We start from the raw sequence: 19,947 nt of genomic DNA, 5'->3' as shown, positions 1-19,947 counted from the left end.
AGTGAAATCTAATTTTAATGAATTGGGGGAGGGGTATCTTATTGAGTAAAGTCTGTTGAATTGGAAAGTAGGGCATCATAGGGATTTATTTTATTTTTGTGATGACATCCTAACATAAATGATGCAAATCATCTTATTCAGATAATGATGTAATTAAGCAAATGACATAAACTGTTGTGAAAATTTGATATGCTGCATGTGAAGTCTGTTTTATCAATATCCACTAAAGCAAGATTTCACTGTACAGAATAGGATACAGTGATCACTGTGCAATTTCACAAACTAACAATGAGCCTTGAAGCACCTTGTATCCTTAAAGATTAAAATATATATATTATGTGTATAAGATTACAACATTTCCTCACAATCCATAATATTATATAGGTATAAATACTTAGGACTGAAGCACTTAAAATTATAGAAAAGATATAGAAAAGGTTATACTGAAATTACGATTCCCTATGCTAGTTAAGAAAAAAAATACCCATAAAATTTGAAGCTACTTAATAAAGTGAGTAACCAGAAGAGACACAGATAATATTCAACATTAGGGTATATATACAATGGAAAACTAATTCTGTAGAACTTTTGAGTTGGCAGTGTTCCAAAAGAACAGAACTTGAAATCTCAAGCTTAGAAGAAAACAGAAAAAAATGGGATTGAAGCATAGAAAAATTGGATTTTGAAACCAACCCATTGTCAGAAGTGTTGGGGGGGGGCACTAAAAGGAGGCAAATGGTGAAAGCAGCATTGTACCATAGTTTCTGCTATTTTACATGTACATCATGATTGTGAGGTCCAGTCCAAGAAAACAGGGAAACAGTTCATCCAAATTCAGTTCTTTTATTGCTTACACCATATAGACAGAATCTTGCCAGACTAAATCTGTACTACTGCAACTAGTGGATATACCCTGGGAGTGGCTATTCTAAATCTCTTACGCTTCCCATGCTCCTGCTCTGGACTGTGCTGTCTCTTGTCTCTCTGCCCTTCCTGGAATGTGCCCCCTCCTTCCTGAGAACCTTGCTCTCTACTGCAATCCACCACATCACACACACACCCCTTCGTAGATGCATTCCATCACAGTGATACAGTATTACATGCATGTACAGAAGGGGTGGAATTTTCATTGCAATGCTTTTTTTGGCATTTTGATGAAAGCATTGGATCTCATAGGTACCCCTGCCCATTGTTCCCTTGTTTTTTACTCCAAGACCACAGGAATGCGTAGGGTGATACTCCACATTTACTACTACCCACAAGCCAACTTGCACAAAAATTAGCAACAATGTTTATTTTAAAAACATTAAACAAACTCCCATAGAAAACAGAGTAGGTGATAATCTCATTAATATCCCTTTCAATTAGCACCTCTCCCAGCCTGGATAAACAAAATAATTGGGTTCAAGTTGTACTACCTTCCATTTCTATAAGGCTATCTTTGTTGTTTAAATTTCTTTAATTTTTCTATAGGAATTGCCATTCCTCTGTCTAGCAAAATCAAGCAATACTTTTTTTTTGCAGTTTACCTATAAGGCACAAGCAACTGTAAATATTTTTGTTTGTATGAAACAATCACCCTTTTTAAATTGGGGTTTATATGCTGTTCTAATCTGGGGGTCAGGACTGCAAAAAAAAAGGGAGGTTGCTTATTGAATTTTAACATTACAGTAATAAGACACAACATCATGCATAGAGTGCATGCACACAGCAGAATTCAACAAACCAGCCCAAGCTATCAGTCTTTGTATTTTTAGTGCATCTTGGAGCTCAAAACACAAGAGCACATGCAGAAATCACACACGTACACCATATTTGAATACTGTATAAATAGATTCTGGATTCGTACAACCAAAACAGCATCATGCTTTTGTGTGGAAAAATATTAATATTTTAACAACATAAGGCTTGTATTACCCACCTGTAAAATTAAGGCCCTGCACATGCACACACAGCTCACCTGCATCATCCACATCAGTTTAAACCCACGCATTCACCAACTTCCCATAGCGGAGAAATTTTTAAAGGACAGTTGTAAGCTTGCAACCTGGCAGGCCTGCAGCTGTGAGAAGTCTTCTCTCTGATCCTGTGTTTTAAGTGCTGCCTTACTCTGAGCATTCCACCCCAACATCACCCTGTCTACTGCAGTCTAATAGCAGCAATGAGTGATCCTAGCTGCAATATTGAATAGGCTGGAAAAAACAGCTCTGTCACAATCCACAAAATTAACTCAATTATAACATTTGGAACAATTGGAATTCTCAAAATGATGATGCTCAAAACACCTATATTTTGTTCCAACCTCAAAAAAAATCTCACAATGCATGTGTTTTCTTTCAAGTTTGGAATGCTAGAAATGGCTGTTTTGAGATTTTTATTTTATTTATTTGTTATTCAATTTATATGCCGCCCATCTTCCCCAGAGGGGGACTATTAGGAGATCAAAAAGTTTTGCAGATCCTTACTGAGCATCTAAAAGATAGAATGCTAGTTTTAGACCGTTGTCTGAAACATTGCATTTGATTCTTCAGCATGTTTATTTGGTAGTGATTATTTATTTATAGCAGGTTTATACAGTTGTAACCTTGGTTTTCCCATATAAAATGAAATACATCAATACTAAATAGGGTAATAATTTTTTGTTGCAGGGGGCTTTAACATATAACATATAATCAAAATTTCTCAGTATATACTTACTTTGGGTTCAGTTTAATGTTTGTTGGAGAAACTAGTAACTGACATTTATTTAAATAACATATAATATATGAACTATTGGTACTATAACATAATATACTAGTGTATTGCAAATAACAATGGGAAAACATTTAGTAACAAGATTTACTTGTTACTAAAATAAGGCATATCCATTTTATTTAAAACCACCTTAGGGTTTTGTTTTGTTTGTTTGTTTTAAGAAAAAGTGTTTAAAGAAAAACCACAGGATTTTTTTTACATTATCTTCTGTGAACTCAGTTACCATCAAAAATCACTATTTTTATGATATAGGGTAAGAAACACACATATTGTTTTAAAATGAATGCTGTCACAAAGTCTTTTATATTTTTCACTGCTTACAGAATTTCTGGTTTTTGAGTAATGATATTCAAGTTAAAATAAGTATTAGGAATTATGATATACAACTGTATATCATATAAAGGAGCAGCCATGTTACTGTATACTGAAGACAAATTTGCTGTATCACCCTCCAAAAAACACCAAGAAAAACAACAATGGCAAAGATTCATAGATTTATTTAATCTTTTGTTTAATAATAATGCATCCCAGCTTGTCTACTCAGAAGACATCCCATTGAGCTCAGTGATTTGCTCCTAGATATAGGACTGCATAAAGATTTAAAACATCAAAAACTAAAATAATCCCACTGTACAAAGCTATAATCAAAATAGGAGCACAACAGTCATGGGGTAGTTTAAATGCCAAGAAATTGAGGACTGGAATCTATCAGGTGAAAAAATTAAGATCCTGCTATATGGACAGCAGCATATGTGACAGGTTAAGAAGTCAAGAGTTAAAAAAGTCAAGATGGTGGTCACAGCAGTGCATTCAAAGCTCTGTCCCTTTGTATTTGTGTACTGTGCAGTATTCATGAATTTGTACAAAAGGTTTGTGGGTTCAGTCACACTGTCACAACTGCCTTCTTGGCTTTTGTGATCCCTCCAGTGGACAGCACTGTTTGTAGGAAAAAATGTACTGTACACAGAGCAGAAGAAATGCAATACAAAAAAATACAATACTATGTTAAGTTTAAATACTGTGAGTTGTGTAGGGTGACTTAAGCATGCCTTTAAGCTTTAACAAAATTGCTGTATTTTGTATTTTTTCTGTCTTCATTACTTGTTGTGCTTTCCTACATGCTCTGTTTTTATCTGTTTGTGCTTGTCTGTGTACATCTAAAAAATTGTACCATAATAATAAGCTGATCTTTGAGAGACAGGGGATTCTTCATTATTTGTGTTGCAGTAGATTAACATGGGTGTTGCTCTGAAAATAATTAAAAAGCAGGGTTGTTGAATATAATTTTACTTTTTTACATTTGTGCCTTTGAGTTAGTGTTGACTCCTGGTGACTGCCTGCAGTTTTCATGGCAGTAATTTCAACAATGGTTTACCCTTGCCTTCTTCTTAGAACTGAGAAAGAGTGACTGGCCCAAAATTACCCAGCTTTGGGCCTTAGGCAAGACTAGAACTCATGGTTTCCCGGCTTCTAGCCTGGTGCCTTAAACGCTACACCAGACTGGCTCTCCTAATTTTACTACAGGCCCTCATTTAGTTGAAAATCAAGCAAGGACAGCAACTATATTCTACAGTGTTTCAAATGCCCCCTGAAAAATGTTTGGGCACTTAATGCAGTGCTAATTATTAAGCATGGAAGTATTAGTGCAGGGAATGAATGGTCCTCTGGTTTAAGCAATTTAAAAGGTATAGTACTCAGAAGTAAGGTCCAGAGAGTTGAAAGTAAATGGATGTCTTAAATAAAAGTGGAGTCTGTATCTTCATCAGAGGTATTATTTCATATCCTTGCATAAAGAGAGAGAAAGTGGCTGGAAGACCCCATAGTCCCCATGTGTATGGTAAGTTTTTTTGTTTGTTTAACTGAGTTATGTATTAAGGAATGGTTTGCTGAATCACAAAGCTACCAATCACCATGTAAGAGAGCCTTTGATCATTCAATATTGTCCTGCTTCCCCTAGGACAGCTTCCTCAGATTTGTGGTTAACAAATACAGTGGACTTCAGCCTCCTGAATTCCCATCAAAAAGAGAGTCTTAGTGTATTATGTATTGGGGAAATTACAATTTAGTACAGCTATAAGACTTCTAGTAGGATAAAGCTATTGTATTGTTTAGGAATCTTATGAAGCTCATTAGACTCTCTTATAGCTCTAGGAGCCTGGCCATTAAATATAAAATGATCTTCCCATCCACCAATGAAATTTGTTTCCTTATGAGCTGTCATGTGTTGATCTGTCGTGAAGATTGTATTCATAAGGGATTTATTTCTCACTTCTAGAGAGATGTCCATATACTTGGAAACACTGAGTTAAGAAAACTATGCATTATTTTTTGCTAAGTTGTGAATATGGAGTGAACAATTCTGTGATGCAAAGTGATATTACAATAAAAAATGTTGGATTATAAGTGCATCAATAGACAAGATCGTGACTAAAATATTAACAAGTGTAATAATAGGTTAATATTTTTCCATTTAAAATGAAAATTCTATTTGATATTTTGTGTTGCTTGGAAGCATTCAGTGAGAACAAAGTATGCACAAAATAGAAAAGATTTATGCAAATTGGAATCTTGTTAATTTCCTGAAATTATGAAATTAATATTAAACAAACAGTTTAACTGCATATCATACTGTAGATGGCAAGTTGACTCATTTATGTTGCTTTGTGGCATTTTAAAGCTAGCTTTGTGAAGCCTTTTATGATTAAAATTCAAAATCAAATAGGTCAGTGTTTCTGTGTTTAACTGCAAAAGGCATTTAGAATTTCTCAGAACCTGTTTTTTCTTTACCTAAAGAAACCAAAATATAGAATTGTATAGAAATGTCTTGTGTGTATATTAGTTGCTCACTTTACATCTGGCACAGAAGTTGCTATCTTTTGCTACTGTGTTTCAGATTTTTACCTAACTGACTTAGTTCTGGGCTCTCTAACTTTTCCCATGAATGTCAGGGTAAACTCTATTTTTTTCACTGATGTTGTCTCATAAGTCTTTTTTTTTTTCATCCCAACATTGTTTGAAAGTGTTAAGTAAAAGTGTAAACTAAATCTGATGCTGTGATGCTCTACCTTAGTTTTGCTAAGGATAACAGCCAGGGTGCTGCAAAAGAAGAGGTGCTCATGTTTGGGCAGTTACAAGCAGATAGCATTGTACACCTGCTCTCCAGCCAAAAAGCTCCCAAAATGGCTTCCATAAAGTAAATGAAAACAACTGTCTCTTCCTGTAGGCTTATACTCAAAAATACAAACCCAGTTGGAATTGAAAGAGTTCAGAAAAACAAAAACCAGACAGAATTGGTATTTCAGCAGAACTAATAGAATAGTGCGGTGTTCCTCCCTCTGCTGGAAGCTAAAGGAATAACAGTTGCCTTTCATTTATTCATTTAGACTGCAAAGTGACTCTGGGTGGCTCACAAATTAAAACAATATAATGTATACAAAAAAGTAAACATCCATCTAGGCAGCACCCTAGATATAGAAAACTATTCTAACAACGGGACTACATCCATCCTACTACATATACATCTCTCATTAGAGGGATTGGTACTATTTGTTATCCAAAGGAGTTAAAAATATGACAGGCCACAATGAGAGTCACAGTTAGAAGCTTTTGGCCAACATTTATGTCTGAAATGGTAGACCAAGCTTCAGCATAGTAGTACTTGACAGTATCCTTCAGCTATCAGGTTAGATGTTTGTTATGCATGCCAGCTAAGGATTGCCTGTAACTTAAACCTAGCACCAGCAAAACTTGCAATTAATTTCTAAACAATTGCTTCCCACAGAGTTCTGCACAAATTTACTGCTTAATAAATATAAATTTTCTTTTCTCACCCACAACTGGATTCTGTTATATTGTAGTAGTATTCTGTTGGAAATGGCAATGACATTTTGATGTTATTAATCAAAATAATAATGGCAGGAGCTATATATAAAAGCTATCTATAAAGACAAAGCATGGTACTATTTTGCAGAGTTTTGAAAGATTATCCCACTCTTTGCTCCCACAAGGCTTGGGCTACCATGCAGTTCTTTACCACCACTATCCTCACTGAACTTGGGCTCACAACAGAATGAGTCTCCCCACTCTTAATTTCAATACTGTGCATTGTATTACACTGACTCAGATTAGATTTTAGAAATCTTTGTTGTCATATGGAGTCTTTCATCTTTAATTTATTTATATTTTTCAAACAACTTAAGTTTCAGAATTATGTGTAATTAGTGGTAGCACTTCTGAATAGGCTTTTCCTAAAATAATATATGGATGTCAGCAATCTTTTGAATATGATAAACTCAGCTGATTGCAGTGTAGAGTAGTATTTGTGGCTTGAAAATGGCTCTTTTTTCTAACAGTGCAATCCTGTGTACACCTATTGAGAAGCAAATTCCACTGAATTGGCTGGATCTTAACATACCTGAAGTGAAGGAAATGATGGCTGCTGCTTTAAAATGTCAATGGACTTTAATGAAAATAACTCTTGAGTTATATAGGGCTGAATCTGTTTGTTCCAGTATTTGTTTCTGAAATTAATAGTTGTCTTTTCCCTTAATTGTGTTGTCAAGAAACAAATTATGCATAACTAGCACTATAAATGTTTCCTGGCAATTTTGTCAAATACACAATAGGAAGATAAGTATTCTTATTCTGGTAGAATAATGCAGCATAGTAATGAGACTTAAAAATATTATTCTATTCCAGTTGGTGCTGCCTTGTGGAACAGAATGATTGTAAGCTAATTAGTCTACAAGCAGTTTCAATTCTGAAAGTTCCATCTTTGTGACACTCAAGTTTTCCAAGTGTGACATGGATATTTCTAAAGGAGGCAGCCCAGACGATTACTAGTAGAAGCATGGACCTGGTTAGAAGAAAGGGAACAGTGTGGGAACCAATACAGAACAAAGGTGGAGTTAGGATGAATAGAGGGAACTATAACCTACCATATATGCTGAGGTTATTTCAGATGTCAGACTGAAATACAAAAATATGGGGAAAAAATGCTAGCTGGGGACATATGAGAGTAGGAACACTTCAAGAAATTATTGATTGGAGAAGGCTGGCTTTTTAGTGCTATTTTGTGATTGCAGGAAAAATTGGCTGAATTGTGGAGATGAGGAAAACCTTTAACAACAACAAAATCTGAGAATGATTGCAACTCATATTAATAACATCGAGCTACAGTGGCTTATGTTTTAAATAATGTTTGATTTGGGGAAAACTTCCCCTTAGCAAAATCAGTAGAAACCTGATTTATCTTACAGCTAATATGCAAAACCTTTTAGAAAGTATATCATCTTTTTAATGTGCATAATATATAAGTTGAAAATTCTGAAAGCTTAAAATAGGAGAAGTTAAATGATTGAAAAAACAGAGGATCAATAAAGTAGTGAATCTTAAATATTATATTCATGGAAAAACAAATCTATTTTAAAATTATTTTCAGTGAAATATCAGTAAATACCTTTAGGCATGATTTAATTTCATTTATGTTATAAATGGTTAACATACTAATTTTAACATGTTTGGGTATCTATTAATTCTCAAAGATGGTCACCTGAAAAAAATTACATTTATGATTATTTATTAAATATGTATTTTCATGCTTCCTATACTTTTATTAAACAAAGAAGTATGCTTCTAAAACCAGAAAGAGTTCCAGTGAAAAATGCATTTGGTGGAGATTTTCAATTTCCTATCACTGCTGGCTTAGAATGACCATTGATCTAACAACATATCATTATCCATTTGTCAAAAAACTTATATCCTACTTTTTCATTTGTAGTTCAAAGTGACTAGCAACAGAAATGATGTAATAACAAGGGCAGTGGAAGGAAAATCATTTTAAAATCCATAATTCAGCCAAACAATAACAATTAGAAACTGATTCAGCTACAAAAATATCATAGTTTCCATTTAGCCATCATTATCTGTTCTTATCCTACTGGTTTTTTTTTTTTTTAATATTTAACTAACTTATAGCATAAACCAGCCCTCTCCAACGAGCGTACCTTCTAGGTATGTCAACTACAACTTTCAAAATTCCTATCAGCAGCCATGCTGGCTGTGGGATTCTGGGGGTTGATACCACTGAATGTCTAAAACAGGGTTGGGAAAACTGGATTTTCAAATGTTGCTATACTATGACTTTCAGCATCTTATTATTGGCAATGCTGATAAGAACATCTAGAACTTACAGTTCAACAGACTGGGGAAGGCCACTTCAAAAAAAAAAAAAAACTTTCCTGAACAGAAAGGTCATAAGGCTGTGATGGCAGAAATTCAAAAAAGCAAGGGCAAACCTCTTCAGATATGGAATTATAGAGTTTGACAGCAACAACAAAAAGCCCTTTTCATTTTTGTAGCAATATGTGGCCTTGTAATCAGTGTGAAGTCATCTTAATATTTGGCAGGGCCATATGTGAGAAAGCGATCTTTCAAAGTCCTTCATCTTAAACTCTGAGGTTTCAAAGGTCATAACTAGCACTTTGAATTGGGCCTGGAAAAAGATAGGTTACTGACATCTTCCTGATACCCCACTCCAATCAATAAAACACATTGAACTGAATTTTAAAATGAACCAATGTAGTGTGTGTAATGTAGCTTGTACACGTGTTACCATAGCAAGATCTGCCCTCCCTAGATATGTAATGACCAAAGAACTTCTGATGTTGGGTATCACCTGAACATCAAAGCTGAATCCAAGAGAATCCCAAATGAAAAATCCAAATTCTCAAAGGGAATATCCACCACTATTTCTAGTTTGGTTACTCTGCTGACTGGAAGAACGTCTTATCTTGGCATGGTTAAGTTTCAGTTTAGAAGAGAGATTCATATTGCAGTTCCATTCACTATTTGTATATTTAACCATGTGAGATACACATTTTTTCAATATTCTATCAATCACTCCAAAAAAGGATTTAATTTAATAAATGAACATTTTATATTTGTGGATTGGATAGTGATATCCATTGTATGTGCTAACAAAATCTGTCCAATCTATCCCGTTATAAATATAGTATAAGTTTTTGTGGCTAGAACTGCAGATAGAAGCCTCCAAAATTATAACTTCCATTACTAATACACATATAGTACACAATAATTTTAAATACACACAATTAAATGTAAATGCTTTTGGACCCATCTAAATATAGGTATAACATATACGCATATACAATAACTAATTTACATACCTTCCCAAAATTTGTGAAGAATATTCCCAATAGTGTGAATGTCGTTATTGCTCTCTCATAATACAGCTAATCTTTTAAGAGTGTAGGCATATTGTCCAAAATCTTGAACTTTATAGTTAGGGGAGTCCATTAATGAAAATAGACATCCCATACTACAACACATTCATTAAAAGTGCATATTCTGTACTTTTCTGCTCTAGCAGGAAGGTAGCTTTGCATTCTAATACTATGTGGATCTATAGGATTATAGATAATTGCATTTGCAATCTACAAATAAGTAATGATGCTTTATGTCCTTGTTTTTCGTCTCTAATTTATATTCTTGAAATGACTAATGAAACACATATTAAAAAGCACCACAGCAGTAACAGACAAAACACCTTTCCCTGTTGCTTGGCATCAAATCTGTCAAACAAGTGCTACTTTTTACCATTAATCTGTATGACATTTTATATTTCGTTGACCACCATGTATCAAGGTAGATCATTACGATCTTGAATATTCAATATACTAGCAAAACCATAATGTAGTTACAGCTAATGGCCAAGATGGCCTATGGGATTGTCCAAGCACATGATACAGGTTCATATTTGAAATGTAGGGCATTGTACTTACGTAAATAAGTACTGTAGCATTAAGATGCTAAGGGTGGGGCAGCTAGCCATTATGGAAGCCAAAGGGCTGCTTTGAGGAAATGGCATTCCTCCACCTACTTTTCCCCTCTTCTAGATTTCACTGCCATACTGCAAAGCTTACTATTTAATAATAGTGTTATCTTTCTGTGTGCCTCCCTCATTCAGTGATACATTACAGGGAGAAACTAGAATATGATGAAACATATGCTGCAATGAGGATTCAACTCCTGTGTCTAGGACTCATCGTTCTGGTTGCAGGAACAGAGCCTGTCCTTAATTTAGCCACATGGCTTCATCTTATCTTATTGTATGACATCCTGTTATATGTGGAGGTGCTGTGCTTCTGCCTCTGCTTGAATACTCACAGTAGCTCTTTCTGCAGTTCAAATCTTGCCATGTTAACCTGGTATCTTTTGAGGGAAGCAATGTGATTAAAAGTGTAGGCCATCTATGCAGATCCTGTAATTTGTTTCAGTGGTTATATACTTTCCTTACTGCTTCTCTCTGGGTTCTGGACTAGCAATCAAATTCCAATAAAACTATAATTATTTTAGTTCAAAAATATGAACTATTTGCATGTACATGAATTTTTTTTCTCTAAACAATTGAAATATGCATATATAATTTGATTTATTTGTATTTGGTCTACACTTGTAGATACTTTTCAATGATGCTATGCAATTATATTTGGCATAATTTCGTCTAATTAGCTTCTACTTAGTGATTTGAGATGTCTATCAAAGACTGTTAGCAGAAAACATAGTGAGTTAAAAACTAATGTGATGACCTCATCTCTATTCAGTAAGCTCTGGAATACAAACGACATTGGAGAAGGAGTATTGAAACTGTATCAGTCCATTTTATGCTGCAAATTAATTGGCTTTAACATGGATACCAAATTCATTTAACAATTTTAATTATGGGGAAAATGCAGAAAAAAATCAGTACTGCATTAATACTATGGCTTATTGTGTCTGCTTGAAAATATTTCTCATGTTTTTTAACATAGAATCCTGCTGTTCTCTTAAATGATTTTCCTCTATGCTAACTTGCCAGGCATTAAGTCACATTCATTAGTTTAGCACTTACATAAGCATGCACGTGCATTTGCATGTGCAATTACTTCTTACTTTTTAAAACAGTGTGAAGTGCAATTGCAACGGCTGGCTCTTTAATATTTGGGCGCTGTACATCTACAATAGGTGTCACTGTGCTGCTAGTCCAATTGTTATTTGTGACTTCGGCGATTGGGCTAGGATGCTGCTTGTCTGGCTCCATCTGCAGGGCTCTAATGCCTCCTGTGTGCAGATCCATTCAACACACAAGTTGAGCCAGCTGACGAGCAGGCAGCACGTCTTTGCTCTCCTACTTGCTTTGCCACAGCATAGCAGTTTCAGGTGATTCAGCCTCCAGACGTTTGGGGGAAAAGCTCTCGCAAGCAAATAAAACTGAGAATCATGATGGGGAGATGTTTAACCAATCAAGCCCTGGATCAAACTTAAAAAAAAAAGCTGATCTCTTATTCAGCACACTGGAAAAGGTCACCTTGTCCTGCTGAAAAAGAAGCATAATCTCTCAGCTTTGCTTCTCTCTATTTGTACCTTCTGCACCCTCTGTTTACCAAGTAAGGCTCTCTGCTTACACAGACAGGGATACTCATGGTAGATGACAAGGGAAAGAACATGAAATGTCTCACCTTCTTCTTGATGCTTCCAGAGACAGTTAAGAACAGGTCCAAGAAAAGCTCGAAGAAGGTAAACAGTAGCAGCAGCAGTAGCAGCAGCAGCGGCAGCAGCAGCGGCAGCAACAGCAAATTATCTCCAGTGTGCTATGAAATCATTACCTTGAAGACTAAAAAGAAGAAAAAGATGGCTGCTGATATTTTCCCCCGAAAGAAACCAGCTAACAGTAACACGACAGCTGTCCAGCAGTATCACCAGCAAAATATCAATAACAACAATATTATTCCAGCTCCCAACTGGCAAGGACTTTATCCCACCATCCGAGAAAGGTAAGGAAGTTTGGGTCTTTTTTTCTTGAGGTTACAGGTTCTGGAGCAGTATGCAGTGAAATGTTTTATTAGCACAGGATCATGCATTAAAACTGAAAAAGGGGTTTTTTTCCCCCCTTTCCAACAGTACAGTTCTTATCTTCTAGTAATGAAAAACATTCACATGCAAGCTATTTTAACCTCATAATAGTTTGCACTCATAAAAACGTATTTTCTGTGTATTAACTTTCATATGTTTGCACAGTTTGGCACATTCACGTTGATGAAAGTTTTTCCCAAAGTTTTTCTTTTAATAGTATCATTCTTTTAAAAACACTGAACCTTAGACTATTTAATTATCATTGTTTTCTGGTTAATTTTCTTGGCTTGATTTTAAGGAAATTCTTTTAAGGAGCTTCCAGCAAGATGAATTGCATGCGTTGGGGGGTAAAGCTTGATGCTAAACACCCCCAATTAACATATTGCTTTTGTTTGTAGAAATGCAGTGATGTTCAACAACGACTTGATGGCAGATGTTCATTTTGTGGTTGGGCCACCAGGTGGGACCCAGCGATTACCAGGACACAAAGTAAGCAACAGCTGTAGTAACAGATCTGACATGGGAAGCGTGAGGGAAATATCTACACTTGCCGCTTTAACTTCATGTAAATGGCTTGAATGCTGGACCTGGTATAATTAGAAATACTGTTAAGTATCTTTGCCTGGTGAAAAGTTCTAATAATTTCCCTTCTAGTTAACACATTTTTGCAATAGTAGTAGATCTGTTGCAGAATATTGCATGTGATTTGTGACACTATCCTGATGTTCTTCCAGATTGCTCCCATCCTTTCCCCCACAACCAATTCTAATTCTTACAACAATCCTATGACATAGTCTGAGATAGTATCTTACCCAAGGTCACTGCAGGAGTGGGGATTTGATTCAAAGTCTTCTTCATGTAGGCACTGTCTAAATACTATATGATGGACTTCACCTCTAATAATTGTAGCTGATAATGGGGACTAGAGGCAGTTAAAATCGTAGTCCATCAGACATGGAGGGCACAAGATGGGCAAGCTTGCTCCAAAATGCTACAGCTGCTTAGCTCTCAGCATGAATTTCCTAAGTTCTCTTAGGAAAGCAATAGATATATTGAAGAACTATTTCCTAAAATTAAAAAGAAAAACCCAGCATTCTCCTACTTAGTTTTGAAAAATGAAAACCTGCCTTACCTATATTGCCTTCAAGGCCTCCTTTTTAATACTCATGTGACTCTAGCATATCTGTTTTTTGTTTGGATTTGTTTTAAAGCATGAACTAATATTTTCCTTTTGTTAAAAAAATAGTATGTCTTAGCCGTTGGAAGCTCTGTATTCCACGCAATGTTTTACGGAGAGCTTGCTGAGGACAAAGATGAAATCCGTATCCCAGATGTGGAGCCTCCTGCTTTCCTCGCTATGCTGAAGTAAGCAAGCATCCTTCTTCAGTTGCTGGAAATGAGTTCGTTTCTTTCTGCTCTAGAAATGTCACTTTTAAAAAGTTGTGTATCATTATAAAAAGAAATATCAAACTCCATCTTTACTCCAAAAATGGTCCCTGTAGTTATGTGTTAATTATTAAAACTTTTAATTTGCAAATTTTGTATTTTTCCCCTCTTCCCCCTTTCTCCCACTTCCAGACACCTTTTGTGTGTCACTGACAACGTTGGGCAAACTGTTAATATGTTATACAAAAAGGAGGGATATGAGAAGTTTAAAAACATGAAATCAAAATCCAAGCTAATGATTTCATATCTATCATATCTAGTACAATGGTTTGCATTGCTTCTTTTGGTAAATACATGGTGCTTTCCCATTCTTCTTCAATGCAACTGTCATTGCATACATCTGTCAAATGAAATCGTGATAACATTTTTTTCCCCCTATCGGCTGCATGAAATCCAAAAAGTTAACAATTGGTTTCTCCAAGTGTAATTACTGCATTTTAAGATGGAACTGAAAACAGAAAGTGCATTTTTTGCTTTTTTTTTAGCAATTCTTCACTCCATCTGGCTTCTCTCGTATGATGAGTAGGATGCAAAAAACACAAGTTGCTTTCTTACTGTGCTTTCTATACAGTCAAGAATTAAAGTAGAAGGTGTATCTGAAAAGATTTATTATTATTTAGAAACATTCATTGATTTGTGCTGTGAACATTCATGCTTTTTTAAATCATATTGATTAAGAGTCTTATCAATGTGGCAGTTGATTTTTTTCCCCAACTTTGGATAACTATCTCTTAGCTATTAAGCTCTTAACTAAATCATCTGGATGATAATAAAACAAATATATTGTAACTTCCTTAAAACGAAGTGCACCACCAGTTAGCACACAGTGTGTGAGGAACATGAAAGGAAGTTATACAAAGTAGAATGACCAGCAATAAGAAATGATTGTGTCATTACATGTGGCTAGCTTTTTAGAAATGATTGTAATATTTAAATATAAGTGCTAGGTTTTGATTACATAGATTTACCACCTAAATATTACTATATATTTAGATAATAAGCATGAGCCTTAGTTAAATATCTTTAGGTAAATCTTTCAATAGTATGTTCAGAGAAAAAGTAATTTACTGCTTGATCGACTTTAACAAGACAACAACACTGTATCTTGCTAGTGCAAGTATTAGGAAATGTATTTGGCAAGGTACCATTGACACATGCCTACTGTATTTCTGTAGTTGATTTCAGGGTTGTTCTGGAGTCTTCAGCAGTGTTCTTGATTATGCTTCTGATGTATACTGTACTAAAAACCTACAGTTTATAAATTGTTTCATTTAATAAAAATACACTTAATATTCACGATCCATCTTAAGTTGGAAGTTCTAAGACCAAACAGCTTTTCCAAACCAGGGGCTCTGCAAATATGTTAGGATTACAATTCTCAAAATTTCTAGCCATCCTGAGACAGATTTGACATAGGAGCAGTTTTGCTAAGCTTCAGCTTGGCAGACTTTTTTATTATTGTTGTTTCCCATTCACTGAAATTAATGGAGGGGATTATCAGCTCCCTAATTATCAGCTTCATAACCGGGGGGCCTGAATCAGATATGTCTTGGAGAAACAGTGTCATTAGATTGAGTAGATTGACATTCTGTTCCCTGCCCAGAATGCCCCGTTTTACGGTCTTATGCTTGCTACAGTGGTTTCTTTCTACAGATACAGTGGGAGACTTCATAGTAGCAGAGCTCTCCCCATCAGCAAAAGCTAGAAAAGAGGTATCTTCATTGTACCCTAATCATCTTTAGCAGATAAGAATCCATGTTTAGGAATATATGGATTCAACTGAAAGCCCCGCTTTCTACTCAAGTGAATTTCTCTCTTACCAGGCTTTTAATTCATTGACTTTTTGCTTTAGACTGGAGGTACAGATTACAGCATCAATATTCTATGGAGTTTATGGCTGCCCTGGAAATAAACAATCAGCGCCCACTAGGGGGAAAGAAAAGACATAAACATGGAACTCTTTTTAACAAGAGCTTACATGAAATTGACATTTCTACTGCATTTGAAGCTTTTCCCACTTCCATATTACTTATTATTTGGAATTATATGTCGAAAAGATTGCATAGCTGTCTTCATTTTTTTCCAATATGAAATCAATAGTGCTTAAACAGAAGTTTCAACACCAAATTCTCCCATCTTTTTCTGTAATTATGAATCTTGTTATAAATCATATTTTCCATTGTAATTTGCAGATCTTGTGTAGAATGTCAGTTTTAAATGTGTGTGATCTGATTATGTTTCACTTCAGCTATGGATTGCATAAGATATGTGCAAAGTTAAGATCAAAGCTGTTGTAAGAGAAGAATCCTCTCTCTGTTCACATCTTCCAAACCAATTACCATTTTCCTTTTAGCTTCATGGCTGGATTTGGGAATCAGAGAATGACAAGCACCACAAAAGGCATGTTTTGCAGCAGGCATTTTGAAGCACAGCTCACTAGGGAATCCCCCCAATCTCTTCAAGTCTAGCTACTTCCCCTGAGAGGGCATATTGGAGCATGCCTCATAAATGTGTGTGTAGACAGTGATGGAACAAGGTCTCTGAAGTACTTGAATTCACAAGGAAGAAAGCCACTTAAGACAGAGATAGCCTAATATTCTTCCTTGAGTGTTCTGACATTTGATAAGAGTTATAAGAACTCTACTAGATTAAATACCTAATGGGGGAGGAGAAAAATTTAATCTAGTGTCCTGCCAACTATGGCAATAGATCAGGAAATTATTGTTGTCTTCCCACTCCTCCTGGAATTCAGAAGTAGTAGTGGAATAAGCTACATCTAAGAGTGTAGAAAGTCATTCAATACAAATACCTGTTTACAGTCTTTTTAAAGCCACCTAAGCCAAAGGCCTTTGCATTGTCTTATGGCAGAAGAATCCATATGGCTGTGAGGAAGTGTCTTTCATCGGTGGTGAACATCATTATCAGTTCCCTCCCCCCATCTCCCCCAGTGTAACTTTCACAGTAATTCACCGTAGTGGAAAATTTATGGAGCTGCCAGAGCTTTAGTTTATTAATTGGTTGAGCTGGGAATTAAAGCTGCAGTTTTTATTAGGTTGTTTCTGTCATGGTGGCTGCATTCATAAGAGAGTTAACTCATTGTTTCTATTAACTGTGGTACACTGAAGAAGCCAAAATCAATCTTTCTCATGAGCAAAACCAAATCCAATCTTGGCTTGTCCTCTCCTTTGACAAGATCCATCTGATAACCTTGTCTGGCATAACTTTTATTTATTCATTCATTCAATTTATATAGCTGCCCATCTCAAACCAGTGACTTTGCTGTATGTTCAGCTCCCTTACCAGTGGCAGGTTGCAAAAATGGGTCTGTATATCTGTGTGTTCTCCTCAAGAGTTTTTTGGTTGCAAGTAAAAATAAAAAACAAAACCTTGCCTCCCTTCTTCCCTTCCTAGGGATGTCTACTGGCAGCTTAATTCAGAAGCAAAAAGACATCTGAATGTTTCTCTGATGGACTGTGTGCCATCCAAGCAGATTTATCTTTTTTTTTCTCTTTCAAATAATTAAATCTGTGAATTGGGATCTCTAATAAGAATAGAAAAATACGTTGGAAACAAAATAATTAGTATGAGGTACAAGTAATGTAGACATCACCTGGAGGTGATGAATTTGAAGCTAAAAATTAACTGCTGCTTGGGAAGGGTTGTTTCCTTGGAAATTTAGCCCTTTTGTAACAACTAGACAAGGCTTCTCTCCTTGTCCAGTTGTGTCTTCCCACCTCTCCATCCAGTTTTGTTGCTTTCTTTCTCCATCCCTTTTTACTACAGTGACTCTTTCCTCTTACCCCATCTCCATCCTGTATTTCTTCTTCATCTTCCTTTTGGAAGGAGGGAGGAATTTGTGTATGTCCTTTGTGTGAGAATGGTTTCTGCATGAGAGAATGTTCATATATGCAGAGGGAGAATCATTTAATTTTGTAAATGGACATCTTATTTGAAAGGCAGTTGAACTTAATTAGTAGTTGTTTCAGGTAGTCTTTGGCTTGTGTCCATTCATTCAGCAACCATTCAAACCATTCACAGCAGCGCTGAAAAAATGGACGTACAACTGATCCTCAGAGTTCTGGCTGTTGCAGCATCCCTGTGGTCATGTGATTGCAATCTGAGCACTTAGGTGCCTGGCTTGCAATTACGATGTTGCAGGGAGCCATGATCACGTGATTGCCATTTGCGACCTTCCCTGCTGGTGTCCCACAAGCAAAGTCAATAGGGAAGCCGCAGGGAAGGTCACAAGTCATTCCAGTAAGTCTCCCCGGCTTTCCTGCGCTCCCACAGTGCCATGCCCTCCACCCCATGGCCTTCCTGCACACGCACAGTGCCACATCATTCCCCTCCCCCAGCCTCCCCCAACTCGCACGCAGCCTGCACCGGGCCTCCCACATCCCCCTGTGGCACCTTCATGCTCCTTACGTGGGACTCCCACCACTTCCCGTTTAACAACCCACACACCTTGGGGTTACGACGGCAACTGGGACTGCTGGGATTGTTGTCACTTAGCAATGGATCACATGACATTGTGCTTTACTGCATTGTTTAGTGATGGCAATCCAGGTCCCAATTGCCATTGTAACCCAAGGACTACCTGTAGTTCAATTAATAAAATTTTATTTTTTGTATTATTTAGGGTATGTAGATTTTGGCAGGTCTACTTACATAGATACATATATGCATATACAAGAATATCACATGCACATATTTATGGCAGAAGGATCTCCAAGATTGATTTCAACTGGAATTGGCAACCAAGTTTAACAAGGGGGGAAGTTCGGCACTGCACAAGTTTTTTTTTTTATCTAAATAGTTGTATATTGTTAGGTTGGGTGGGAAATTTCTTAAATTCAGTGTTGTCGTCTTTTCGGGCAAATAGGGTATTAAAATAACCATGGACCATTATATGGAGATTTACACAGAGCAAGATACAGAACCATGACATTTTTCACCAAACTGATGCAAAAGGTTCATGATAGTAAGTGGAAGAATCCTTTTTTCCAGTCAGTTGCTATGGTCTTCAGATGGTTGGCCCACAACCACCTTTATTGGCTGATACAGCAAAAGAAGCCATGCATGGGGAGATTTGTGCAACAACATCTTAAAACATCTTGTTCCCTTCAGAATTTATAGGACTTATATGTTACTAAAAAAAAACAAAACACCATAATAATCATCATAAATCCTCCCTTTTTTACCAATAGCTAGTGCATCCATGCAAGCATGCAACTCTATAAATATATGTGTGTTTGTTTTTTAATCTGACAGGTCCTTAACCCTGAGAATCTCTGCTCATTTGTCAGGCATGTAAGATACACTCTGCAAAATCTGCTGTGTATGATATAATGGTGGCCACATGAAATTAACATTGGTCATCGCCAACCTATTTCACCAAAAATAATAGCTATCATGGTGAATCACAGCTATATATGCAGTAAACGGACCAGTTAGGTGTTGGTAAATCTATCTAGTGGTCGCTTTAAATTTTCCACCATTCAAAGCTAGGGAGATGGGCTTGTCAGGTAAGCTAGGTTAGATAGGTTAGACAGGAGATTAGTTTCATTTTCTAACTGCATTTGTTTCGTGCCTCTGTGCCTAGGCTCAAGGTGAGGGTGAGATACAAAAAGCAGGATTAGATTGTGGCTAAGGATGTAATGAGAAACTACTGTTAACTGAAACTTGGATTTGTAAAACAACCTCAGACTAATTTAAATTCTTTATATTGTGGCCTAAACAAATAATGGTTGCTTCCTAAATGAGTTTAGAAAAGTTACAAAAGAACCATAGCTCAAATATATGCAAGCCAGCTATCTATTACAGTACTGGGGAAGA

The 19,947-nt window shown here is 36.2% G+C and overlaps 1 protein-coding gene across 3 annotated transcripts in view; it reads left to right on the top strand.

The window, feature by feature from the left end:
- Nucleotides 1-19,947, top strand: part of BTBD3 (BTB domain containing 3) — a 34,818-nt gene that overhangs the window by 5,735 nt on the left and 9,136 nt on the right. For 2 of the 3 annotated variants that reach the window (XM_088134468.1, XM_007425419.4), the window contains exons 2-4: nucleotides 12,293-12,587; nucleotides 13,065-13,155; nucleotides 13,913-14,031. In XM_088134468.1, coding sequence (XP_087990594.1) covers nucleotides 12,293-12,587; nucleotides 13,065-13,155; nucleotides 13,913-14,031 — 505 coding nt within the window. Of the gene's footprint in view, nucleotides 1-12,222; nucleotides 12,588-13,064; nucleotides 13,156-13,912; nucleotides 14,032-19,947 lie in introns of all 3 variants that reach the window. The other variant, XM_007425418.3, reaches the window with a different exon arrangement.

Source organism: Python bivittatus, unplaced genomic scaffold (genome assembly GCF_059951505.1).
Source record: "Python bivittatus isolate LINGU-HERP-01145 unplaced genomic scaffold, Pbiv_v1 ctg000020_np1212, whole genome shotgun sequence".
NCBI lineage: Eukaryota > Metazoa > Chordata > Lepidosauria > Squamata > Pythonidae > Python > Python bivittatus.
Note: the sequence above shows the minus strand (reverse complement) of the source record. Positions and strands in the feature narration are given on the sequence as shown.